General features: G+C 46.1%; 1 protein-coding gene across 4 annotated transcripts; it reads left to right on the top strand.

The window, feature by feature from the left end:
- The first annotated feature begins 541 nt into the window (after positions 1–541).
- Positions 542–27,180, top strand: PAK6 (p21 (RAC1) activated kinase 6). 4 transcript variants are annotated; one of them, XM_032112880.1, is made up of 12 exons: positions 542–764; positions 1,076–1,274; positions 1,879–1,943; positions 6,911–7,099; positions 10,563–10,771; positions 14,640–15,242; positions 18,411–18,902; positions 19,145–19,278; positions 21,973–22,099; positions 22,283–22,408; positions 23,086–23,220; positions 25,127–27,180. In XM_032112880.1, the coding sequence occupies exons 5-12, from the start codon at positions 10,568–10,570 to the stop codon at positions 25,292–25,294; spliced, it is 1,989 nt and encodes a 662-aa protein (XP_031968771.1). In that variant the 5' UTR covers positions 542–764; positions 1,076–1,274; positions 1,879–1,943; positions 6,911–7,099; positions 10,563–10,567; the 3' UTR covers positions 25,295–27,180. The 4 variants fall into 4 exon arrangements, with proteins under 4 accessions (XP_031968771.1, XP_031968770.1, XP_031968769.1 ...); XM_032112879.1 differs by having other exon boundaries at positions 6,911–7,102; XM_032112878.1 differs by lacking the exon at positions 6,911–7,099.

Below are 27,180 nucleotides of genomic sequence, written 5' to 3'. Positions count from 1 at the left end.
AGGGTGATCCCAGACTCCAGACCTGGCAGCACTGACTCATGGTGAGGACAGGGGAAAAGTAAAAGCGCCAGGTCATGTGCTACTCATCTGCAATGCAAATAAATGGGGTGAATTCTTCTACAGCGAGCCATAAAGCAAGCAATCAAAGCTTTCCTTCCTGGAATGACAAGGGATTGGTGGCAGGTCCTGAAATCTGCAGCCAGGCGGCACAGGCGGAGATGTCAGGTTCGTTAGAAGCTGCAGCAGCTCCTGGCCCCGAGGCTGTGGAGCCGAGAGAGAGGAGCTGACGAGTTGAGCTTTAATAAGTCACAGTGAAGTGGGGTGGTGAAAAAGGATGGAGGGGAATGGGAGATGATCTCCCCAAGGTTCTTGCCTGAGACCCGGCACATTGGGGTGCCCAGGTGAGACTCTGAGTTCTTTCTCTCTTGTCCCCTCTAGGAACCAAGAAAGGAGATGGTGAGAAGGCGGCGACATGGTCCCAAGAGGCTCTGCTGTCGACATCTGTCGTTTTCCGTGGAACAGGAATCTGAGGCTTCTCCACGCTGAGCGCTTCTGTGTCACATCTGCTACCACACCCTGAAATCAAACTCGGCAGCTTAGGTGAACCAGGCACTGTACAAACATGTCAGACTTGCCTCCACCCCTTTTTCTTCTCCCGCTCTCTCCTGCCGTCTTTCTCTCTCAAGTTTATCGACGCGTCAGCGGATTCCGGTGGCGGAGCATTCTCACTTCACCTCTGGTCACAGAGCAATGAGGAGTCAGGGGTAAGGGCCCTCCCGCAGATTTGGGGATCAACATTGATTTGCTTGCTTGCTTTAAAGCCGTAACAACCGTCCTAATGGCCGCTGTTTTGTGGGATTTGTTCCCTGTGTTTACGGAGGACTGGGTTTGTCAGTTTAAACTAAGTCTCCACTTCCCAGTGGCTGTGCTGCCTCGGCTTAACCCCTTCCCTTCAGAGCTGAGCCGTGCCACTGCCAAGGATTAGGGTAATGATCACACGTGTGTTGGCAGTGACAGCCTGGGGTGAAGTGAGAGTGGAATAGTTCAGAGGGGTCATACAATATTTTCTCTCAAGGGATGCTTCTGGAAGGGAAGAAAAACTGGAAGCTGGATTCCTTTGGGAAGGAGTTTGCTTCATCTTCACTCCTATAGCCCAGCAACACCGTCCTCCAATCGGCTTTGCTGCATGACAGTGGGAGAGTTTACCTCCAGACCCTTCTTTCTCCTCTCCCTTGGAACTGTCCACCACCGGCATTGTTGCAGCAGGGCTGCCCGTAAGATCCTGTGGTTTTTACTTTCCAGGGTCTATGAGGTGGGACTACGTGTGGGGCTGAGGTCCGGTGGTTCAGTCAACGGACACTCAAGAGGATGGGGAACGTGGAGGGAAAATGCCTTGTTGAATCTTGCAGGGTGATGATCTTAAAACCTTGGGGTGAAGAAGGGGTTAAAAATTATTACGGATGATGCTTGAGAGAGCAGACAGCATGTCAGGAACATGCATACTCATCGCCTTTACAGGAGACAGAGCAGTATCTGCTCTTGAGTATCTTGTATCTGCAAGGACCCTCACCATACCTTACAGAGAGGTCTGGTTAAACCCCTCCTGTCTGTATTCCCAACCTGCTGGCTGCTGTGCTGGCCAGGATCCTTTCAGAATACCTCCTGAAGCTATGCTGGAGTACTCGTGTGGGGCTGGGTGTGTGAGTGTGTTTTGGCTGGCTGAAAGCTGCCTAATCTCGTCCTATTTAAGTTACAATATATGGTTTTATTGAGCGTTTGTACTTAATTATTTTTGTCAGGTAACCAATGCATACAGGCAAGTATTTGCAGTGAGACAAAACAGTCCTGTCTGTTAATATTTGCTTTCTTCTTTGCCAGGACATTAATGCTTTAATGTATTTGGGGACAGAGCACTGAAAAAACAGAAGAGCAATTTGTGTCTGGTGAGTGCAAGCTCTCGGGTGAGGCTGGGGGATGTACGGAGAGTAACAGACCTTTGCCCAGTCTTTGCTTTTTTGAGTTCGAGTACAACCTGAGTCAGCCCCTAACACAGCTGCTGGGGAAGGGAACCTGCTGCCTGGCTCTCTCTCCAGCCCTGTCCCATGGAAAAGTCTCATTCCTGATGGTGTGATGAAGCTTTATATTGATTTTAATATTCACTGCTGCCTTGGTATGTATGTCCTGCATGCTGTGTGAACAATGGTTCATGAATCTAGAAGTAAAGCTGATCACATAGTGGAAAGAGCTATCAGGAAATAGCTTGCTGGGTTAGTAACTGTGCTCCCAGATGGAAAGCCTGCTCCCTGCACAGGGGTTGTTTCTGTCTAGATGGGTGTGAATATGGATGTACCTGGGAAGGCCACCCTGGATCCTGCTGCCAAGGCTTGCAAAAACGAGAAACAAAACTTGCTTGGTCACAAAATGGTTTTCATTCCCAAGGTGAATGAAATTAATTAAGGAGAATTCTTTAAAGTTTGTCTGTCCTGCCTCAAATCAGGGAAAAAGAGCTCTTTTTAACCTACTTCTCTAATATGCTTAGGGAAATTCACAAGCAGAGAAAAGAGCTAAATATTTGTGTAAATTGCTTTAAACAAAATTGCTTAAAGCAGCTTGGACTAGCTTAGCCCAATTGCAAGTAAAAACACAGCCAGGCTCTGAGCTCTGTATTGCACTTGAGGGTTTTTTGGGTGCTCACAGGGGGGGGTACCCTGCTGAAGTTCCATCTCATTTGGAGCAGCACATGAGCTCTGTACCTGGGCAGGACACAAGTGAGCAGGAGCACCTGAAGGCTCACCAGGAGTTGTGCTGCTCAGCACTGAAGGCTGCAGAGAGCACAGCAGACTCTGACACCTTGTCGGGGGCGGGGGGGTTCTGGACTGGGGACTGCCTTCCTTGCCTGTGGCACCAACCCTGCTTCAGTCTCACTGACTTTGAGTTATAATGGCATAGACTTAGTGCAATGGAGCACAAAATCAGCACTTGGCTGCTGCAGGTCTTGTTTTTAAGGAATTCCTCATTATGGTTTCTAAAGCTGCAGGATTACCATGTGGTTCGAGGACTAATGCACTGCTATTCTGTCTTAGCAATGATACTGTTGTTCTGTGACTGACCTTCCATTTGTCTGGCAAAAGAGAGCAGTGGGAATGGAGGATGCCCATAGACTAAAAGTTGAAGTCTATTTCCCTCAAAAATGTCTCAGGAAATTACACTTTCTCTAGGGCTCAGCTGTTTAACTTGTAGTGTTAGTAGTTAAATTATTTTGTAATTAATTGATGAACAGAGTGTAGCCGTAGCCAATAGCAGTCATTTATCTCATGTTAGGAGTGTACCTCAGGTTTTAATGTACAGAGGACTGTGTGAACGCTCACAGTCATGGCAAACAGAGCAGGATAACCGATATTCCCTGGGAGAAGACTTGTCTGTTGCAATTTAAATTTGCATCTCAGTGTTGGCAGCAGTGAGCAGGAAGGCACTGACGGTCAGGCAGGTTGTGGGGTTTAAGTGAGTCTGTCCCTTCCGTGTTTTGGGGCACGCTGCCTGGGCTGCAGTTTTCCCATCAGTTATCCTGTGGGGATAACACAAGCAAACTGCCTTGCAGGCTGCTGACAGCAATTAAATATATTTGTAGCTCTCTTTGGGAGAACATGATGAGCATAACTAGGGACTGAGGACTGAGATTGTTTAGTGTTGGCTGAAAGGAAGTTTAACTCTTGCATCTCTATACTTGGGTGATCTGGGGAATTTCTGGGGCGTCTCCGTCAGTTCTTTGCTGTGCTGCTGGAGTGAGAATGCTTGTCCAGGACAGAGGTCACCAGTGCCTCTGCTGGGACAAGTCTGCTTGTGAGAATTTAGTCCTGCTCCCTGAGTGTGTGACTCTTCCTGCATACAGTAAAATCTGTGCTGTTCCCGTTTGCAGCACAGAGCTGCAGCTTCCCTCTCGTAACCCCGCGTGCCAGAGGCAGCTGGATCTGCGAGCCATGCAAGAGCGCACTGAGCTTCCAGTGCTTGCATGGAGCTACAGGACGTGGCGTCCAGTGTTGCAGCCCAGTGCCTTGGCTCTTTCCCCTGCCATGTGACCCTGCATGCCAGATGTGGCCCTTTGGCTTGTCCCAACATAACCTCTTGTCTGATATGTAAGGTGTTACTATTCATGTGAATTTTTGGAGACAGGAACTTAAATGTTCTTATTCTAATCTCAGTAGTACTTTTATGATGATTTTGAATGGATCTGTCACACAAGACAGTAGAGAGTTGAAGTCCTGAGTCTTTCAAGGGCTGTCTTGAAGCTCTGTGGTGCTTTTGATTAACAGCAAAATACAGCAACTTATTTTTAACCCTGATGCATCCTTCATGGCAAAATAATGTCAGTAAATCCATGTGGAACAATGCAGCTGCTCTTTGGACCGGGATCGGGGAGGGGTGTAGGTGTGAGGTGAGTGTTAGAGGTGCAGTGCTGTGTGGTTTGGTATAGCCAGAACAGGACACAAGCCACATGAATCACCTAAAAGGTGGGGGAAAAGGCTCAGAGTCGTCGTGGCTTTGGTCTCAGCCTGGTGACCTGCAGCACACGTCCTGCTGGCTCTGCGTGCCGAGGCCACAACGAGTGAGCTGCCTTCCCTGGTGATGCAGCAGTGTTTGGTGGCTTTACCCTCTCACACACTGAGCCCAGGTGGGAAAGGCTGGTCTTGTAATGAAGGCACTGGACTGCAGCTGAGGTTTGGAGGTGATTTCTGTTCTGTGCTGCTGGGTTCTGTCAAGGCATCTGGACCTATGTGCTGGTGTCCAGATGAAACCTGCGGTCAGAGTGTGTCTTGGCCTCCACTGGGGCTCTGCACCCATATTTTCTCTCTGTGGAAGCCAGCGTGTGTTGGGCCTGGATCTAGCCTTGATATAAAGTTAAAAAGCAGCCAGGAGACATACCTGGGAGATGTTGTAGATCTGCTAATCTAGACATACCTGGGAAGAAACAGGGCTAGTAATTTTTTTTCTGTCTCATCTGCAAATGAGGATAATAATTCCCTTTCTTCACCTTTCGTCTGTTTAGATGAAACCTCTAGAGGGTGGGGCCTGACTTCAGAGACAGACACAATTGGATGGTGACTTCAGCTGGGATTTCTAGGGGACTGTAAATAAGGGAAAACTTTGTTATTTGTCAAGGGATAAAGCCCATTAGCATCTGAGACATGTCTGTACTGGTTTTGGAAAGTTCAAGAGGTCTTTTCTTTGCAAGTGCTTTTATGTATGTCCCAGAATGAAGTTGGTATGGTATAGCTAAAACACATCTAAAAGTATGTAACCCAGCAGCGTCCCAAACAAGCTGAGCAAATAGGCGTTCACTGGGTTTTAGGTTTTAGTCCTAATTTATGAGCAAGGAACTGGAACAGGGGAGAGAGGCAGCACCAGAGCCTTCAGAAGCCTTCAGACCCTGCTCAGTGGAGGCACAGCAAAAAAAACGGTTGTGCTGTTCTTCTCATTTCTCAGAAACAAACCCACCAATATAACAAATATGTCTCTCCCTAAGCTTATTTCTAGTGTAATATTACAATCTGTGCTCTCATGTGTGGTTGGGCAGGATTTAGAGCATTACATCAGTATGCTGTGCTGTTGCTTTGCTCTGACACGCAGCTTTGCCATGGGGGCTGGTGAGGGAGAAAGGAGTAGAAGGAAAGGACTTGAAATGAGGAAAGGAATGGCGCACCAAGGAAATATCCACTCTTCCTTTAGGAGGATAAAAAAGTACTTCAACCAGTATTTCTAAAACTAGAATTGCAGACAAACGTGGAAGGTGTCAGGGCAGTGCTCTTAGATCCCATTTCAGATTTTGGACCATTTGGCTTTTCTTTCTCCCTTTCACTGACCCTTGTTGCCATTCCTTGCTGTGTGAAGTCACATTTGGTTTTGTCAGCTCTTTAGGGACCTAACCTGTCATTTCCCTTTGTTTGCAAACTGCTATGATCGTTTATGGCTTGTTATAAATAATAAGAGTGTTGCAAACATGAGTATTTTAGAAGGTATGGGATGCAGTGAAATTCCATGTGTGCATATTCACACATACATTTGTGTGAACCCATGCATATGACATGCATGGATAATGGCCTAGTTAACCTGTAATCCATTTCAAATGTAGCACATGACAGTGACCTGAGTAGCAGAGTATGGAAATAACACGTTTTTTCTTTTTATTGGCGGGTTCTCTGGGACCTTCATCTTCCCACTGCAAACTCAATCTGCATATTGCAGTTCCTCAGGTCCTGTAGGAAGAGTTCTCCTTCTCTCCCTCTCCTCTTGGAGCTAGGCAGAGGAGTTTGGCAGATCAGCTGTGGGAGGACTTGGAAATTACGGGAATGGCTTTCTTGAGCTCAGAGACCAAGCGTTATCTCTCGTCCGGGGCAGGAGGAATGTAGGGAGCTGCGTCCAGATCTGCGATAGCGACGCAATGAGCTGATGAACGAGTTCAGTGCTGCAGCAAGGAGGGGGAGGGAGAGCTTATTTTTAACTGGAAACTGCACGAGTGAGACTGAAGTAGCTCTGTGCTGCCGTGCTATCATCAAGTGCATGTGTGAGTGAGGGAGGGTACGAGCACGGCTCCGTACGGCGCGGTGTCCTAGCGGAACGTGTGGCTGGACGTGAGCAGGGTGGAGGCAGGTCGGGTGAGAAGGCAGTGCTCGCTGCTGCCTTTGTCTGGGCGTTGGAACGAGCCACTCCTGATAACATTTATCTGCTTTGTTTTGTTTTGTTGTTTTTTTTCCGGTGGTGTTGCTTCATTTCTGTGCCCTCCTCCTCGGGTTGCCCGTCTCCCACCCATTCCTCTCTTCCTTACTAACTCGCAGTTCCCCTGCCATCCTTAATCTTCCCACCCCTTCCTCTCATCTGAGCCTGACCCCTCTCTCTTCTTGCCCCTCCTTCTCAGCTGATCCCTCCCCCTGCTCTGGATCTGCTGGCTGTGGGATTTTTTCTCGTGCTCACTGGCAGATGTGACAGCTTTTGGTACTGTATCATCTAGGAACAGCTATATCTGGAGTTGAAAAACCTAACGTGGTTTCCCAGGGAGCAGGAATGGATCGCTGAGAGAATTTCAATCTCCGACTGCTTTTGTCTTGTGGTAGTGACTTTTATTATTTATGTTTGTGACATTTCTTACAGTACAGTTGTCAGCACTGAATGAAAGACTAAAGTGTAGTAGATTATTATAAAATCAGTGTCACAGTATTTGTGTTGTTATATTAAAGGGATGCTGCCTATGTTTAAATACAGGTTTTACTTGATTTACAAAATCTTATATACATAAAATGTTCTTATGAATTTCTTACTGACTTAGAGAAGGGCTGGTTTTATGTGTTTTATTTAACAATAAACGTTCTTTAGCTGGGTATTGGAAATACAAGTAAATAGGTCTTGCATGAAAACCACAAAGTGAAAGGAGACTGGTTAAATACAGACCTCCTCAATGAGATGCAAAACCTAGCAAGATTATTAGAATTCATTGGATTTCAAATAACTATTTTTAGTGTATGTATTTTGTTTGATCTTAATGCAGTTTACCTTTAAACCACCTGTCTGATCTCTTTATAATCAGGGATTGATGCTGACCATATAAAGCAAATGCCATTGGGTGCCTAGGGGTGTGTTGTATTTGGAGCTGATTACATTTTGTTGTTTTTAAGCTGTCTGTTTTAAGCCAATAAGGTAGATGCAGGCCATGCCAACCAGTCACTTAAAACTGACCATGAACTCAGTAGGTGCTCCTTTCTGGGTTTTGGAAGCATGCTTTTGGCTATGGGGTCCAAGTGTAGTCCATGTGTTGATTGCCAGGGATAGGGGTTTTATGTAAATATACAAATGTAGTGTTGTGTTTCTGCTTCTGCAAACTGAGGTGGTGAAACAGAGCCACTGTTCTGGTTGGGGCCAAAATATCACCTGGGCTTTAAAAATTTGCATTTTGAAGCACTTAAGCCAGAATAATTTTTCCTATGGGGAAATACCTGACATGTTCAGAAAACCATTGATGCTAAAAGTGCTATTGATTGTGACATTTGTAACACCCTGTTTCACAGGACCCTTTGCCACATGAAGCACTTAAAAGAGCAAACTTGTCTGCTATGGCCTGGGTATCTTCTCATTGTGAAGCTGTGAGAGTAGGAGCAGGAGAGATACTGGTTGAAATAGTAAGATCACTGGGATCGCTCTGGCTGGGTCAAGGTGGATCAAGGAGCTGTCATAACTGACATGTAGTCAAGGATTCAGAACTGAACCACTTGCTGTAATACTACAGAGATACTCCCTGCTTTCCTTGGAAGCTCTGAAGCTCCTCAGCAGCTTCAGCTGTTGGTTTGAGCACTAACACCACAAGCTATTAGACTATCTTTCCTTTCTGGGATTGTCTGCACTTTTTTTCCCTCTGACTTTAGTCTTGATTATTAGTTAATAAGCAGCACCTAAGGGGCCCAAGAGATGAATCAGTGTGTTTGAGGAGCTGCAATACAGACCTGGAGCACAGACACCCTTCCCATAAGCTCTCCATTAAGACGTATTTGAGTTTTCATTGGAGCTTGTTCTAAGCAAAGATTATTCTGGCTGCAGAATCTTCTAGGCAGAGCAGTTGCTTCTGGCCTCTTTTGTAAGTACTTTTTTTGTTTTTTAGTTTCCTAACCTTTTGTTTTCTTTTTTACCTGTGAGGTATCTTTAGTAGGCTGTTGCAATGGGACAGTGTGTGTGAATCCAAGGATGGATTGCATGACTGGGAGGTTAGATGGAGCAAAGGTCCTTCTCTGCCATACAAACACTTCCTATCTCTGTAACGGCAGGATTGTGGTAACCAAACTGGGAGCCAGTGTGTATTGGATTTTCAAGACCCCAGTCTAGCACCAGGGTGCAAAGTCATTGTTCAGCTGGCGGCTGCACTTTGCTCCCTAAACAAGTTTAGAGTGGGACAACCTGGAAAATGTTTGACATAGATTTCACTGTGATGTGCTGATTTTGGAGACTGGTGTCCTCTAGAAGTGTGTTCATGTCTACACCACAGCAGGTTATCTCTCTGTCTCTCTGACCCTTATAAATATTTATTCAGCACAAATAGTTGGACGCTGAGGTCCTGTACAGGGGAAGAGTGACTGCTACAAAGTTGAAGATTAAGTGGCAAAAATCTTCAGTCTGATGTCAGGGAAGAGATGGCATTCGTAGCTGTAAGCAGTGTTAGTGAGAGGCAAATGCCAATAGTAATGTTGTTTGTGGAAGAGGAAGAGCATATAAATGTTATTTTTGTTTATTGGTGGATGTTAATTGCTTTAAAAAGCATGTGCAGCTTTTTCCCAAAGCAGTGAATACAGTCATAGAACATTTCAGAAGAGAAGGGACCTTGAGAGGCGCAGCCCAACCCCCCTGCTCAAGGCAGGGTCAGCTCGGAGGGTCAGGCTGGATTACTCAGGGCTTTGGCTTTGAGAGCAAACCCCTGAGGATGGAGCCTGCCCGGGCAGGCTGCTGAAATGCTGGGCTCTCCTGGTCACAGGAAAGCTTTTCCTTCTATCCTGTCAGGACCACTCCTGTTTTGATTTATGCCTGTCTCTCACTCCCACCACTCCCCACTGTGAAAAACTTGGCTCTCCATAAAAAAATCTCCTTACCTCACCCTACCTTCACTATCTGGTTTTTGTGAAGAGGTTGTGTCAATGTCAATCCATTGCAGTCCTCCAGCTTTCCCACCTCTTGACTGCATGTGGAACTCCGGTTCTTCCTTTTCCTTCATAACTTCCCAATTTCAAAAAGGTCCAATCTCTCAGCTTTCTATCTAAGTATCTATTTTTGGTTATAAAATTCTTAATTCTGATTTTGGATGTCTCCTGTGTTTGGGTATATTTCAGTGTTAGGTGCTTCTGGCTTGTTGCACTTGCACTGGCTGTTCACACAAGCTGTCTCTCTCCGCCCCCAAGGGAAAGGAATCTTAGTTTTTAATTTTAGCTTCTTCAGCTACCTGCTGACAGAGTTTGATTTCCACCTACCACCTCCTCTCTCCCTCCTGAGCCCTCTGTCTAAGCAAGAAAAACTGAGATCCAGAGTCAGTCTCGGGCAGCTCTTCATTTGGCAACAGCTCTGCTGTATTTAAATGGGAATCAAGTAGATATTACTTACTTGGCGTAAGCAGTGAGAAGAAAACCTGAGCCCTGTTTATAGCCACCTTAAATTCTAGCCTTGTGGTGGAATCAATGCTGTCTAACTGGCTGGACTCCAAGCCATTTAATGTAGGTAAACAGGTAAAATATAAATACGTATCTCTAAGTTATTGGTTTTAATCATTTTATCAGGTAATATGAATTTGTAGAAATAAAGGAAGTCACTAGAAATCCCACCCCGGTCATGAACCTGTGAGGTGGCCTTGGGCAAATCATCACTCTCTTGGTGTCTGTTTCCTCATCTGTAAAAGCAGGTGATCAGCTCCTGTTAAAGTGCTTTTTGCTGGAGAATGTTCTCAATACAACATAATTAACTCATAGAATTGATATGTGATTTTACTGGTTGGGCACTTCAGCCCTAGACAGGCACTGACAGCGTTGCCTTCTCCTCTTCAGGCATCATGTTCCGCAAGAAGAAGAAGAAACGCCCCGAGATCTCAGCCCCGCAGAACTTTGAGCACCGTGTCCACACCTCGTTTGACCCAAAGGAGGGCAAATTTGTGGGCCTGCCACCTCAATGGCAGAATATTCTGGACACGCTGAGGCGCCCCAAGCCAGTGGTAGACCCTTCAAGGATCACGAGGATGCAGCTCCAGCCTATGAAGGTAAGAGAGGGAGACTGTTCTTTCCTGTTCCTTGGGGAGTTGCCTCCAAGTTGAGGCACTGTTTCCATTGCCCCATGAATGGGACCAAGAGCGGTATCTCTATGGAATTCAGTGGATAGCAGGCTTTGATAGCCCAAGGTGATAGGAACTTCATCAGGAATAAGGACAGTAGGATCCTGACCTGTTGCTGTCAGTGTTGAAATAACCAGCTGGCTGCCTGTCACTGTGACAGGGACCTGTGAAAGCTCCTATGGTGGCTGACAGGACCAGGATGCGTTCGGCTGTTGTACAGAGAAGCCAAGAGAAGAGTTCATGGAGAGACCTGTTTTAGCAGGTTTGTCGTTTTCGTGGGTGAGCAAATTTGGCTGGTAATTAAGTTGCCTGGGAAGCCTGAGTGGGAGAGAGAAAGCAGGGTAGTGCTGCCTTGCTGTTCATCGACAACAAGTAAGGACAACAAGGACTAAGCTAGGGTCTGGACTAAAATGGTTAATAAACCGGCATTTTAATGGAAAGTGGGACATAGTAATGGTAGAATGTCCTTCAGTAAGGGAAAACAAGTGATTCCTGTAGATGGGTGGTTTTAGATGGCTGCTGGTACTGGCATCTGGAGACTGCGTAAGTGACAGCAGGAACATGCTGTGGGAAAAGGCAACTTCATGGTGACCTCTCCGGAAAGGAAATGAAAGATGGTGACAGAAATATTGTGCTTAAAGTCTTGCTCACTTGGGGGAGGTTTTTGTTGCCGGTTGAAAGAACCCTATGGGGGCCTAAAAACTGAATGGTTCGTTGTAAAATAGAGATGTTGCTACTTGGGAATTTAGGAGGGATATAAAAGAGTTGTCTATCTGATGAATATATGTGTACAGGTGCTTAAAACATGGGGACTAAAGGGGACTATATTTGGTATAATGCAAGATTTAGTACATCATCAAACCTGCAAATGAAATGGCCCATCAGGATCTTTGAGCAGATGCTGTTTTATAAAGGAAAAACTTGCTTAGGAAGAAAAGGTGAAAAAAACCAAAAGGCAGGAGGTTATTGCCTGGTGTCCTGAATGTGCTTTGAGGTTCAAAATGTAGTAGGGGATAGGAGCACAATCCAGAGAAGAGATAAAATGTGTAATAAGAGACCAACTTGGTTAGATCAGGAGTTCTTTAATGAGTTTAAACTGCAGGAGGATTGCTCAGAAGGGTAGAAACTAGGTCAAGTTATAAAGGGCAAAGAGAAAAGAAATTCATGTAGAAGCAAAACTGGAAGGCCAAGGCACAAAAAGAGATGTTATTCTCAAAGAACATAAAGGGCACTAAGGAAGACATCGTGAGTGCACTGAGGAGGATGAAGGAAAGAATTTGTTCACTGCTGATTTTGGAAGAAAGTTATCAGATGACACTGAGAATTCCTAAGTGTTTAATGATTATTCTCTGGTCTTTATTAAGTGTGATCAGTGGGCTGACAATTAGCATGAGCATGAAGGGATGAGAATGCAGGCTGGAAAAAGAAAAGAACAGGAACAGAAATGAGACTTAGCTAAGAAGTTGCATATTTTCAAGTCAGTTGGGCCTAATGAAATTCAAGGAATTGCAGATCAGTCAGAATAATTTCTATCCCCAGAAAGAGACTGGAACAAATAAGCAAGTAATCTATTTGCAGCCGCTTCCAAGGAGATAGCAGGGTAATAGCTGGCAGCCAGTATGGATTTATCAAGAAAAGAGTCATGTCAAGCAACCCAATTTTCATCAATCACAGGGTAGGGGGCTTTGGGTCAGGGAGAAGTGATAGCACTCCCCTGTATCTTGACTTCAGTGAGGCTCTGGACACTGCACCCATGGCATTCCCAGAGCAAACCAAGTTTCCTCAAGTATTAGGCAATGGATGCTCACAAAATAGTGTGAGGCATCACTGTTGAAACAGAAATGTGTGTGAAGAGATTTCCTGGAGTTCACCCTGAGCCTTATGCTGGTCAGGACATTCATATCTGACTTACTAAACCCGAGGATGGTAAAAGCTGAAAGCAGGTGGAAATCCTTAAGAGAACAAGGACAGAATACCCAACAGGCTTTAAAAACTAAAGAATCATCTTAAACTAACACTATTTTTCCCAGTAATTCCAAGTGCAAACACTCTCTTAGACTGCATAACAAAGCTGACTGTTTCTGGTAAACGCCATTTGAATTAATTCCTGTTCAGTGATACCAGTCAATTAGGTCTTTTTTTTTTTTTTCCCAAGTGCTAGTTGGCCAAGCCCTCATATATAGTCCTGGATTCAACTATCAGAGTAGTTCCTGGGTTTGTGTGTGGCTTATTAAAAGGTGCTTTTCTTGTTACAATTTCTCAGTTTTGGTCAGTAAGGCATGATCTATGTAAGAGCATTCCATATAGATTTGGCTCCAATTTGGATGTTTCCTCATTAATCTGATGCAGTCCTTAAACACAGCAGCAAAGCAAGATTAATTCACATCTCCCCTGATCTCCCCTGTCTGCTGGGGCTAGATCTGACTTCATGGGAGTGATCTGAGTCTACTTCTAGGGAGTTTTAGCTAGAAGGGGAGGAGAGCACTGGAGTGGATTTTCTGGAGAGGCCATTGCATGTTGTTGGAGACTTATTATTTTGAGAGTACACACGTCTTTCTGGAATTACTTTTGTCCATTCTGGACAAAAAGTTTGTGTCCCCAGCACGTTGTTCCGTGACAGTAGCTGGGCTGTGGAGGAAGGGGTGTGTGAGTGGTGAGGGAGTAGGAGTGAAGACCAGAATTTCCAGCTGCAGCTGGTGTGTGTGCTATGGAGTGAGTTGAGTTGTCCTTTCTTCACCTTGTTGAACAAAAATCTTCTGTTCTGTCTTTCATTCTCAGACACTGAGCAAACCAGGTGCTCATTTGTGCACTGTGGTGTCATTCTGTTAAAATTGCTGGAGCTACTGTGTTGCACCAGCTAAATATTAGTCTTAGTATAATTAATTCAGCATGTTTAGAAGATCCCTGGAGCTCAGTCAGCAAACAGGAGATTGCTGTCACTCCAGGGAAGGACTTTCCTCAGGCAGAGGTTCATGAAAGTGTAGGAGTGATCCTGTGCTGCAAATTTCTGTGGAGAAATGAAACATTTTGGTTCCCAGCACTAGAAAAGCTTCTGTAAGCTTTTCAGTTCCAGAAAAAAAACAAGGAAGAACGCTACATAATATACCAACAGCTTAAAGTGTCCTACTTGTACAGAGCTGGTGCCTGTTTGGATGGAAGCCTTGTTCTTCAGCGTTTGCTTACAAGGCAGTTGTGGGCTGCTGTGACCCTTTGTTCATAGTTTTTAATTATAATAGCTTAGCAGAGCAGGGAGGCAGAGTTGGAACAGCACGGTCTGCACTGGTCAGGATTGAGATGTATTAGCAGAAATTGAGGAGAAGCAGACTGAGGGAGGCTGATTACGACGCTATTGAGCGTGCTTCAAGGGAGAGATGAACCTTGTGTTGGCACAGCAAGGGTGAGTTTTGCAAATGCAGCTTGCAGCATGCTGGAACTTCTGAGAACTAGTATTTCAGGAGCTTGGTGAGTGCATTAGTGATGTAGTGTCACGCAGTTTCAGCACAAGAAAGCCAGGAGTTTTGAAATATCCCAGTTTTGCTTTTAGAATGTGAGCACAACAGCAAAATTGACTGTTCTGGCTGACAGCACTGCTGTTCTCTGACAGTCCTCTGACCCAAGGACTCCTTTTTTATCCCCCAGTAAAGGACGATGAAACAAAAGATAAAAATTTGTAATTTTCCCTGAACTCCTTGAGTTGTCTTTAGCTATATGTACAAAATTTAACCTTTGGCAAGATAAACTGAGCCTCAATTCTTACAACTCTGACTTGTTTCTCACCTTCCCTTGTGTTTCCTAGACCGTGGTACGGGGCAGCACCGTGGAAGTGGAAGGCTACATCTCTGGGTTGCTCAATGACATCCAGAAGCTTTCTGCCATCAGCTCGAACACTCTGAGGGGCAGGAGCCCCACCAGCAGGAGGAGAGCCCAGTCCCTTGGGCTCCTGGGAGACGAGAGACCCCCAGACATGTACCTTCAGAGTCCTGAAGGAGACTGGGCAGACAAGTATGGGAACTACCTCAACTGCAATGGTGGGTCCAAGGTGGCCCGGAGGCAGACCATGTGGCCGGATTACAAGCCCCGCCTGGAAGGGCAGTCTCATCCCAACGGAATGGTGACAAAAGCCCAGTCCCTGGGGCCGTCGGAGTTCCAGGACGCCGATGGCAGCTGTCTGCAGCGCGCCTCGGGGCTGCAGCATGTGCCCGCTGTGCCGGGGGAGAGCGAGACGGCGATGAAGAGCCCGGAAGAAGGCTGGCTTCAGCGACAGTCCAACGCCAGGCCCTCGGGGGAGGGCAGCCCCAACTCCAAATCCCGGGAGAACAGCCTGAAGAGGAGGCTCTTGCGCAGCATGTTCCCCTCATCCAGCACCTCAAACAAGCCAGGCCCTCCCCTGCAGATCAAGGTAAGAGTTATTCACTGGATTGCAGTGTTGACTTTACAGTTCCAGAGGTTACATATACAGCCAATTTAATTGCAAACATCGGGCAACCATCTGTTCTTGTTATGATTAACGTTGGAATCAAAATAGTCCTGGGCAGGGGAAATGTGTGGTCCGCCTGAGCTTCACGAGATGCTGCGAGGCACAGCTCCGGATGGCAGCCAGATCTCCAGCAGACGGTTTGGCGGAGCTGCGGGAGCGTGGGCTGGGAAGGACGAGGGGTCTTGGTCGTTACCTTCTGCGAGGTAAAGGCATAACTGCAATGCCATTCTGCTGGCACCAAAGAGCCTTTGCCATTTGGGAAATTGCCATGATTTGCATTAGCAGTGTATTCTTCTGCCTGTGCAAACTAGAGCTACCTCAGGAGAGTGTGTTGGTTATAGCTGTATCTGCCGGCTGCTACAGCAGCAGGGTTTGCATCAGCACCCACGGTGCTGTCACACAGGAAATCAGACTGTTGGATTTTGGAAAGGGTGGGACAGCTCATAGCTACTGCTCCCCCAGGAAAGCTGTCCTGAAAGGATGACTCATTTCTTGCTAAACTGCAGAAAATCTCTGGTTCCTGGTACTGGATAGGAAATGCAGACATTGCTTCTTTTCCATTCTGGGCTGACCCAGCACCCATCTTCTTTGCATGGCTTGTCTGGTGGCTTCAAAGCTGGTGCTGGGCCAGGCTGATTTCCAGCAGCTGTGAAGTCCCTCAACTGGGAGGACAATGATAGGAACCACTGTCCGAGCCAGACTGTTCTGAAGGGTGTTGCACGAAGGGGATGTCTCCAATCCAGCATCTTGCAGTTTGCATAAGGATCCAGGCTCAAGGTTTTGGGCACAGTGGGTTTCCTTTCCAAGGGAGAGGATTTTGAAGGAATGCAATCCTTGTGTAGCACAAACTGCACTTATTGCTGTCTCAGTAACTCTGGGCTGACCTACACTGATTGGAGGCCTGTCCCTGAGTACCTGGAACTGGCCACTTCTGTCTTCCCTAGACAGAGTGTCTTTGCCAGGCTCAGCCCTTCCACAAGCAGGAGCAGAAGTTACCAGCCAAGTGGATGTGCCTGGGAGTGTTTGAACTCCAGCTGTTTGTCAGAGAAGAGGAGTAGGGAGGACCTGGAAGATATGTAATCTATCTCCCTACTCCAGTAAGGGATCTGTACCATCCCTGGTAGGTGTTTATCTGAGATGTTCTTGCCAGCCTCTGATGATGAAAACCTGGATCTCCTCCTCTGATGGAGCTGATGATGTGTGAGAAATGTGTAATTGCAGATGAAAGGGACAGGGATATAACTGAATCATGGAATCCCAGACTGGCTTGGGTTGGTAGAGATCTTAATGTCCATCCAGTTCCACCCCCTGCCATGGGCAGGAACACCTTCCACTAGACCAGGCCGCTCCAACCTGGTCTTGAACACTTCCAGAGATGGAACACCCACCACTTGGCTGGGTAGCTGGCTGAAATGGGAAGGTGGTGCCTTGAAAGGCACCACGGGAAGTTTGAGCGCGCCTTCCTTATGAAGGGAAGGAGTGGGACAACCAGTGACACCTCAAAATGTCCCAAGACAGAAAACATGTACATGGGGACTGTCAGATTACAGGAGCAGGAAATGAGACTTGCGCGTGGTTAAACAAACCTGTGTGAGCTTGCACACGTGTTGTGTACCCTTCTGCACGCTCTGGGTTATGTAAAACTTTTTTTTCTCTCTCCTGAGACAAAACAAGATTTGGGAAATAAATTCTGTGTTGCTGTGAGCATGTCAGCACAGGACTGCAGGGGTGGAGCTGGTGTACAGGGAGGAAGGAACTCCTGACAGGCAGTTGCATTTGTGCTGTGCCCTGATGCCACTAAATTGTGTTTTCCAGGGCCTCTCCGTGTGTGAGGCTTATGCAGATTCTGCTTTTGACAAAAATCCTTGATTAAAACCCAAAGTGCGTAGAATTAAATCCTACACAATTATTTTCTGTCTGAGACAGGGAAAATGAGTGCTCTTGTAAAAAATTCTCGATTGGCAATTTTCAGTTCCCATGCCCATATTATTAACTTTATTAATAATCTCTCTGAATTGTGAGAGAGAAAAAGCTTTTTGCTTTGAGGTTTTTATTTTACCCTATAATATAAATGATGGGCTTGCTCTTTCTGAAGTTGCTTCTTTGACAGATCCACTATTATTTTGCATATATTTATATACATATAATGTTTATTTTACATATATACATGTACATATATAATGTATTTTGTACCCCACCTGCTAAATGTTCTTGAATTTTAATTAATCAATGTTTCCAGGAGTATTAGCAGGACAATATTTATCCTTCCTGGCATGGGAATGCATATCCTGAAGCCACATTCCCACAGGCTGTGATCTTACTACATCTCCTACACTAAACAGGGTTGGGCCTGCTTGTCATTTGAGTGGGAGGTCTCCAAAAACCTCGAGCACTGCTAATCCAAATTCACTGTAGGTCAGTTGTAAGTCAGTGAGGTGGCAGGTGGCTCTGTGTAGCTGGAGTCTCGTGCTGGCGGCCTCCAGCTGTCCTGGTTCCTGGTGCTTTTCCCAAAGTGGAGAAGCTAATTCCATGCCTGATCGACAGGAATGCTCTGCAGGTACCAGTAGAAAGTGCAGAGAGTGTTTTCAGTAGGCAGTGTAATTACCCAAAGGGAATTAGGCCAAGACATCAAAGTGATTTACAGCCTTGGCATGAATCCCCTTTCCTTTTATACAAAGAAAGATCAGAGGCACAGAGGGATAAAGGATTTTCAAATTCTCTGCAGCACAGGTTGCCCCTGAGTTTTGGTGGCAAGGTTGGAATGCTTTTTAGCAGCTGGGGTTTTTTTCTGTGGGTTCTGTGTCTTGGTGGTTTTTTTTAAAGCATGTTCCCTTTAAACTGTCTCGATTTGGAGTAAAGTGTAGCACCCATTCCCTAAGGGATTCTTGAAGATCTGCATCCAAGGATATCTTCATCCAAGCTATATGCTGGGCAGACCTGGAGACAAGAACCTGAAGCTCTTGACTCCAGTCTGCTTCAAGGTGTGCTGGGGCAGAATGGGATGACACAGAACTGATTCCTCACCTTGCTGCTTGCTAATCCAACCATCACTTTTTCTTTCTCTCACTTTCCTCTTTGTCCTTCTGGAAGCCTAATGCTTTCTTCAAGCCCCAGCAGTGGGGTTCTCCCCACAGCCCTGCAGCCAAAGCCCAGTCTCTCCCCCCAGAACAACCTGCCTCTGAGTTCCCCAGGATGATCTCTGAAGCTGGGACTCCCCAGAAGTCCCCAACAGCAGAGAAGGCTGTGGCAGTGCCACCAGGCCGGCCCTCCCCGGCAGGGTCCCCCAGGAACCGGCAGACCCAGACCAGTTCCAGCAACCTTCACCTGCCCCAGGACTCTGCTGGGAAGGGGCAACCACCCAGCGAGGACCCCGTGGTTGTGACTCACGAGCAGTTCAAAGCTGCCCTCAGGATGGTTGTGGACCAGGGAGATCCCAGGACATTGCTGGAGAATTATGTCAAGATTGGGGAGGGCTCCACAGGAATTGTGTGCATCGCTCGGGAGAAGCACTCAGGGCGTCAGGTGGCCGTGAAAATGATGGATCTGAGGAAGCAGCAGCGCCGGGAGCTCCTCTTCAATGAGGTGAGTGTGCTGAAGTCAGGGGAATCCTGCTGTCCACATTGGAGCAATCAGTGTGGCAAAAGGAGGAGAAGAGCAGGATCATCTTCCTCTTGGTAGCATTATGCTTGTACCAAGAGCAGCTATTACTGGGGGGATGGAGGCTCTGTGCTATGCTCACAGGGCTGTGTGCGCTCACTGGGTTGGATAAGATGAAGTGTGGTGAGTAACTTTGTGGTGGTCACTTGTCCACTGTGGTTTTACAGGTGGTGATAATGAGGGACTATCAACATGTCAACGTTGTGGAGATGTACAAGAGCTACCTTGTGGGAGAGGAGCTCTGGGTGCTGATGGAGTTCCTTCAGGGAGGAGCCCTCACAGACATCGTGTCTCAGATCAGGTACAAAGCAAAATCCCAGACATCAACATGGGAGAGCAAGAGCAGCAGTGGGGATTTCTGGGACAAATAGTTTCCCTCAGAGATCTTGTGTTTGCAGTGCCCTGAAACTACTGCTGTTTAAAACTGTTATCCATTTAAAATACGTGATAATACTTCTGATGTAGAAGGGACTAATTTAAAGTACTGATCCCTTCAGATACCCACTAGTCATCTCCTTGATGACCTTCCCTGTAAAACACAGTAGTCATAAAAAGTGTTGTTTACTATATCTGTTGAATCCTGGCCAGGATGTTCACTGAATAAGTATAAAGAGCAGGCAGAAATAGTTTTCAGTGGTGGAACTTTAGCCACAAATTCAACCTCACTAACTCCTCTGGAGAAGTGCAGCAGAGCCTTGAGATCTGGACTCCTTCCCAAATTTCATTGCCTAAAGATAGCAACTACTAGACACTCTCCTAAATTTGTTTCCTTATCTACACTGCTTCATATTCAATAGTACCCAAAGCATTTCTGTAGGGCAAAGAAGTTGTTCTCAGATGGCCTCTGCTCCATCTCACAAGGTGTTCTGATGATGCAGTTACGGTGATCGTGTCTTACCCATGACTCTGGAGCACCCTCCTCCTGCTTCAGAGCAGTCCTGTGAGGCTGGAAACTGAGGCAGGGAATGCCAGTGGAAAGACTGACCAAGAAAGTCTGTAGCATGAAAGTTTCTTTTTGGAAGATTCAGGATTTTAATTGGATTACAATTAGGCAGTATTGCTAGCACTGGTTGTATCAGGTTTTTTAAAATCATAGTATACCTTTAGTTCACATACGTGCTTGGCCTAGGTGCTGTGGTGGGTTTAAGGCATGTATCTTAGTCGTTTGGTGGATTTAAGGCATGTAGCTTACTCTGTTGGGTTCTGTGTTTTGGAAGCACACCTGTGATAATTTTGAGAGGCATAAAGAGCCACATTATCCTCTGTAGCCTCCACAACCCCACCTGGAAGGAGTGCCCTGGAGACACTTGCCTGGGGCAGGCCTGTCCAGAATTGAGTTCAGAGGCATCTCAGGGTCTGCAAGCCAACATTTAATCCTGAGGAGTTCTCAGTTACAGCTGACAGGGCCAGTGAAACTCTTGTAGCTCTTGGCTGGAACTGAATTACAGATAAAAAGTGATGAAGAGGTTTATGAAGGGTCTGTGTGTTTATATCCACCAGTGAGACCTCAGCCTAGTTTTGTTTTAAGAAGCTTCCTTTGAACCTGTTAATGAATGCTTGTTTTTCCACATGATGGAAGCAGGATCTGTTATAACCGTAACATTTATCAGAAGTAAGCTGCAAACCTTTATCAGTTTTTCCCAGGGAGGAAAATACCATCATTGCTGTCATTAAACTTTTGCTGAGGGGGATAAGTGATTTACATCTCCAGGAGCAAGGTAATCCTCCAGTAATCTGTTTTACACTATGCAGTCACTTGACTGAAACCAAATTCCATATGTGACAGGGTGAAAATGCACCTCTTGTGATCTTCTGGAACCACAGGGCTCTCAGGTGGATCAGCTCAGGCACTATGAAATGAAAAGTACTGCTCCTAAAAACATTGGCTTCTGTGCTGGGAAGTCCCACAGGTAGCCTTTGTCCCTCTCCCTTTTCAGGTTAAATCATAAAGGCAGAAGTAGCCCCCTGCTACCCTTCAGATTTAGTTGCCGTGAGTGTGGCACAGTGCAGCTACAACCTGTAGCTGTCCTGGTTTGGAAGAGTAAGGTATGGGATGCCAAATAAGCAGCACGAGTGTAGATTTCTCAGCTGATCATGTAGAAATGATTATGGGTTTAGAAGGTGCTGGTTTGCTGCACAGCTCTGCCTTCTGAGCGTTCTCTTCTCCTTAGGCTCACTTGCAGACCCAAATTTGAGGATGTTTCATTTCTCTGTCCTCAGCTGAGGGTTGTTCAGAACTACTGCTAGAGTTAGGCTGAGAATCCACAGTACTCAAATTGGGTACTTCAGCTATTCTTTGAAATAATTCACTCCTAGGATTTTTCAGTGTAAACATGCAGAGCTGTCACTGTCCCCAGGTACAGGAGAGAATTTTGATTTCTACCATTTTTACTTGATTGTGAAGGTTTTTGTATTGGTATTCTAAACAGCAAGAGCTTCTAAAGAGGAGGTTCTTGGGGCCCATATTCCATGTGCTAACAGAGTGGTAGAAATCAGAAGTGTCTTCCCTGCTTGTAGCTTGTGCTACCTTTAGTTAGGTGTGAGTGTACCCCAAGTGTCTGCAGGAAAGGCCTAAAGGATCCCTATATTCATTCTCAAATGATATGTTTGGATGTTTTGTGGATACAGTTGCACAATAAGCCTTGTGAATAATGGCTTTACTATATTTGCTTTAAAAAAAGCTGTCTCACCAGTTACTGCAGCACCTTGGCATCAAGCAGCACTGCTGCCTGTCAGAACTGCTTGAAACAGCATCTTGCAGAATGAATTTAGGTACAGAATTTAAAGTGCAATTTCTCTGCATTAAACCTATGAAAACTTAAAATTGTCAACCATAAAGTCAAAAATGTTTTCTGCAGTAACAGATACAGAAAAATGGTAAAGGTGAGATGGTAATTGTCATAGGGAACCAAAGTGTCTGTGCTTTAACCTCCGTGTGCCCCTGTCAAGGAGCACTGTTCTCTGCACAGTTTAAGTCCCCTGCCTCTAATTGCAGGCTGAACGAGGAGCAGATTGCCACAGTGTGTGAGTCAGTGCTGCAGGCTCTGTCCTATCTCCACTCTCAGGGGGTCATTCACCGAGACATCAAGAGCGACTCCATTCTTCTGACGTTGGATGGCAGGGTGTGTTTCCTCAGACAAATTGTTTCCTGTCTTCTGCTGCTGCAGTCTCCGTCTCTTATTTCCTTTCTGTTCCCAATCCCTTGTTTTCCTCTCGTCCTCTTACTCTGTCATCTTTGTCTTGGTGTTGCCCTCTGTGTTGTTTAAGGCTTATTTTTAAGGTTGGTTGCTTTTCTCTTTGTACAGGTCAAACTGTCTGATTTTGGCTTCTGTGCTCAGATCAGTAAAGATGTACCTAAAAGAAAATCCTTGGTAGGTACTCCTTATTGGATGGCTCCAGAAGTCATTGCAAGGATACCATACACCACTGAGGTAAGGGACCGCCTCCCTAATAGCAGGAGAGGAGCAAGTAATGGTCTGAAGTGTCACAGGAAAATAACTATTGGCTTTTCTAGGAAGTCTCTAGATTCTATTTAAAATATAAACCTGACTGTGACTACGGCTTTGATGGTGATGACATCAATATTTCCTAAATCAGTAGAAAACCAGATTGTTCTGCTTCCCAGGAGCAAGGCATCAACTTATTCTATTCTTACACCTAAAGCTTGGCCTAGACTTGTACCTGCTGTGGACAGATGTGGGCAAGGAGCAGCCTGTGACATGATAGGGATCAGTAAATCGATTCCATAAAGGAAGCAGGGGAAGTTGTGAGCTCTGAGGGGCTCCCCTCAGGGAAAGCAGACATGGGAGCTCTGGAATTCTGGGCAGGTGGCAGCAGACTGACTAGTTTTGTTTACCAACCAACCAGGTGTGGTACAAGCAGTTACTTGCACACCTTTACATGTTGCAACACCAGCATGGCTCAGTCCTGGGTGCAAAATTGACTTAGTTATACTCCTGTAAGGAGCCCCAAGAGCATTAAGGGCATCGGTGTTGGACTCTCTTGGTACCATTTGTCATGGATGGGGTGTTGGGGTCTTTGTGAAAGTGGCAAAACAAGGACCTGCTGCTCTGGAGTGTGTGTATTGATGTGACATTGTCTCCCACAGGTGGATATCTGGTCCCTGGGGATCATGGTGATAGAGATGGTAGATGGAGAACCCCCCTACTTCAGTGATTCTCCAGTCCAGGCAATGAAGAGACTCCGTGACAGCCCTCCTCCCAAACTGAAAAACTTCCACAGGGTGAGCATGCTGCCAAACACTTGTAAGCCTGATGATTACCATAGGCAAACATCCATATCAGCTGTTCCCAGTGCAGCTGGCTGTGGAAATGGTCTTGCTAGGACTTGTTTCTTGGGGAACAGCTTTGGCCCTGGGGTCTTGGTGGCTGCTTTGGGAAACAGCCCCGGCCATGAGGGCAGCTGGGCATAAATGGAGAGTGCAGGTCAGAGCTGCTTCAGGTGGACCCAGCAGTTCCCAGCTTGCTGATGTCGACAGAGTAGCTTATCTTCCAGGGAAGGGAACAGGAGGATTCCTGCTCTTGGGAGTTTCCAGCTGCATGGCCTTCAGGACTACAAAGGGTTAGGAGAGCAGGAGAGCTCAGGACAGACGGGAACTCGTGGAGACACTGCAGCAGCTCAGAAGATGAACTTGGCTTCATGGTTTCTTAGGAAAAAGTAGCAGTGACATAAGAAACAGAGTGATCACTTTTCAGTGCCCTCTTAAAGCAGTCCTCCTTTCATTCCATGCCCAGCCTCTGAGATCAAACAGCTTCTACAGCATCCTGAGCTACCCAGCCTTTCCAATTAATCAGAGCATCTGCAGCTGCTAAAACTGAATTATTTAAGAGAGTAGACTGCTGAACTAACAGCACACACTCCAACATCAACAGCTGTTCTTTCTTTTCTGCCTTTGCAACACTAATTAAAATTTCATGGTCACATTGTGGACCTGGTGCTTGCCCTCCTTGGGCAGTGTGAAATCATCCTGGTCTGGGTCACACCTTGCTTGTTGACATGGCCCTGCCACAGGCTCTCACAGCCAGAGCTGGTTATGGTCTTGCTCTACTCCACTTTGTACTGGGAAGCAAACTGGCTTCCAGCAGACCTCTGACTTATAGGCCGGTGTGCATCCTCACCAGTGTCCTGCTGGAGTGCAGCTCCAGCTGTGGATCCAGCCTTCTGTTCTGGTGCCAGTTCATGGCTCACTGTGGTCAGTGACTGCAATACTGGGGGCAGCAGGTTAAAGGGATGCCACCTAGGATAATCCCTGCTGGGTTGCTAAAGCATAGGCAGATTTATTGACAGGGATACAGGCTGGATCCTGGCACTCATCCTGAGATGTGCGGTGCCTTCTCCAGCAATCCCAAGCAAAGTCATCCAAAGCGCTCCTAAGATGAGCAATAGCTCTGTGTGAACAGTATTTCAGGATCTACTAAGTGAACCAGAGCTGAGAAAATGCCCCCAGTCTAAACTGAATGTAACTATCAGCATAAATATATGCCAAGTTCATTTTTTTATTCCATTTTAACAATGCAGAAGATGAAACCAGCCAGAGATGTGCAGGGTCTTGAAGTGGTGCTTGGGGGCTGGTGACTCTCAGGCTTTTACATCTCTTCCAAAGGACAAGCCTGTGAGGTCATTCAGCTTTTTGGTACTTATTCTGCAGCTTCTTCATCTTCTTGTACCATTAGCATGAGGGTTTTTCAGGCTCTTGGAACCTACTGGAGAATCCTACTTAACTACCTTTCCATAATCTGTGACCAGTAAAAGAATGGATTGATGCCCCCTTCCTACCCAAGTGATGTACCCAGGTAGCAGGAATCCTTTTTGAGCTGAAATCCAGAAAAGTTTAAGTAACAAAATGGCAAGCAGGAGTAACCCAAATGGAAGGACGTGGCAGGCAGTCTTATCTCAATTGGCTGTATCCCATTCAAAAGAAAACAACCTAAGTGTTGTGCCTACCAGTGACAGAGAGTTAATTCCATAGCATAAAAAGCACGTGACCTGTGTCACATTAATGGGCAAACAGGGACATAGATTGGGAATGTGCAGGATGCTTTTAACCACACCCAATTTGGCAGCCTGGTGTTCCATGAGTTGTGCCTGGTCCCTTTGTGGGGTTGACTTGGTTGGTTGCTTTTTCACAGACCTCACCAGTTCTGAGAGACTTCTTGGAAAGGATGTTGACACGGGATCCATTGGAAAGAGCAACGGCACAAGAACTTCTGGATCACCCCTTTTTGCTCCAGACAGGACTTCCAGAGTGCTTGGTTCCCCTTATCCAACAGTACAGGAAGCGCACCTCCACCTGCTGAATTTATATGAGGGGAAACTAGGGAAAAGGAATGGTTTTAAAAAAATATATAGAAAAAATTAAGAGCCCAGGCAGTCTCAACCTGTGAATGGTGCTTGGAAGTTGCCAGTGATTGTTTTGGAGGACGAATGTGAATCCTGTCCGTGCATCCTCAGCCTTCTGTGGCTTCTCTTTTGCTGAAGACAATCAATACAGACTAGATCTAAGTGAGACCAAGTCTGTCTCAAGGATAAAGCGGGTATTCCATGGCTTGGGGATCACTGCTGCCGAAGGATGGCATTCGAAAGTGGAGTCTGAAGCTGTGTATCTGAATGTCTGTGAGTTTCTGCACACCCTGGCTACTGACTACTGAGCTGGAGCGATATTTCCCACTTAGAAATGTGATCTTTGTTTCCTTCATTGTACACTGGAGCTGTGAGCTGACTCACTTTGGGGCACAGACCCCTTTAAACTCTCAATGCACAAAGACTTGACTTTTTTTTTTCCTCTGAGACCTTTTCACAGATGATTTTAATTTCCTTTGGTTAAACGTGAACCTAGAAACCTGCACACACTTCCTTAGGGAGCAGATGTGATATGTGTATATTTGTTTCTAAGTGGCTCTCTTGCACCAACATGCTTCTCTTTTGCTGCAGAATATGTATGGTTTAGTGGTCAATCTTGAATCCATTTCATGACTTTAAACTTTTGGAGGGGGAAACCCTTGAATACGGGCCTCAAAGGGGACTCTATGAAGACCAGGTGCTCTTGCCACCAAAATCTTACGGTTGAAAATTCACCATTTGCAACACGTTGTGTGCTGGTTGGAATGTGAACAGCGTGTTCCTGTGGCTGGTTTCCAGGCACCTTGCTTTCCCAGTCCTTTCTCCCAGGAGAGGCTGAGAAGAGCTGCCCTGGGGCAGTTATTGGCTAGCATTTTGGGAATGCTGTAGGAGACCGAATGGAAAAGTTTGAGCTGTCCTGCATATCCCAGGATTGATTTTTGTGTTTGTGTGCTGCTGTCTGGCTATTGGTCTGCCCTTCCCCATCATCCCTTTACATCTGGAAGGTTTCTGGTTGTCTAAACAGCTCTTTCAGTTATTTTAACATAGTTTTTAGGTATTTTGTATGCTGCACTCTCTGGTCGGTGAGATCCTCAAGGTAATTGGACTCTAGTTTGGGGTTAACATTGTACAGTGATGGTGTGTGTTGTTGTGAGGTCTCAAGAATATATTCCTACATGTGGAACTGGGATCTTGTTTTGAAACTCCAGATACCAAGATATTGGACTTTAAGTTATTCTCAGGACAGTCTTGCTGTCTCAGAAACTGACCTCAGAACTGCGTTTTCTTCAGAAGATGTTCATAATCTCTGTCCTCTGCTATTTGCTCCAGCTACAGATCCTGCTTCAAAATTGAAGCCACAGTTGATTACTTGAAGTAATTTGGGATGGAATTCATCTGCACTGCTGCCAGCCATCAAAGGGTGGGCACCCAGTCTGCAGAGCGTGTAGGTTGGCTCTGTAGCCCATGGGGAGAGGAACACCCCTGGGGGAACAGCTCTGGAGGTGGTTCATCCCCTTGGCTCAGACACCTGCTGAAGGATGAAATCACTCTCTCTCACCCGTGGCAGGTAGAGAAGTGGTAGGGGTTTTCTGTAGACTGGATGTCTAAGTTTGGGGCTGATGGAGTTGGTTGAAATTAATTCATTAAGCTCCTCCTTAGCTGCACTGGAAAAATTTTGATGTAAAATGTTTCTGTATTCCAGATATATTGCTTTTTTTTAACACAAAAAAAAAGCAGGGCTTAGAAAAGATTTATAATTTGAAACAAACAGTCCTGCTCGTCTGTAGTTGTGAATCCTTTGCACTTGTGTTTTAAATTAAAGTAGTTCTTGATTTATTCATAA

Source organism: Corvus moneduloides, chromosome 6, assembly GCF_009650955.1.
Source record: "Corvus moneduloides isolate bCorMon1 chromosome 6, bCorMon1.pri, whole genome shotgun sequence".
Taxonomy (NCBI): domain Eukaryota; kingdom Metazoa; phylum Chordata; class Aves; order Passeriformes; family Corvidae; genus Corvus; species Corvus moneduloides.
The sequence above is the reverse complement of the archived record's forward strand: the minus strand, read 5'-3'. Positions and strand labels throughout refer to the sequence as shown.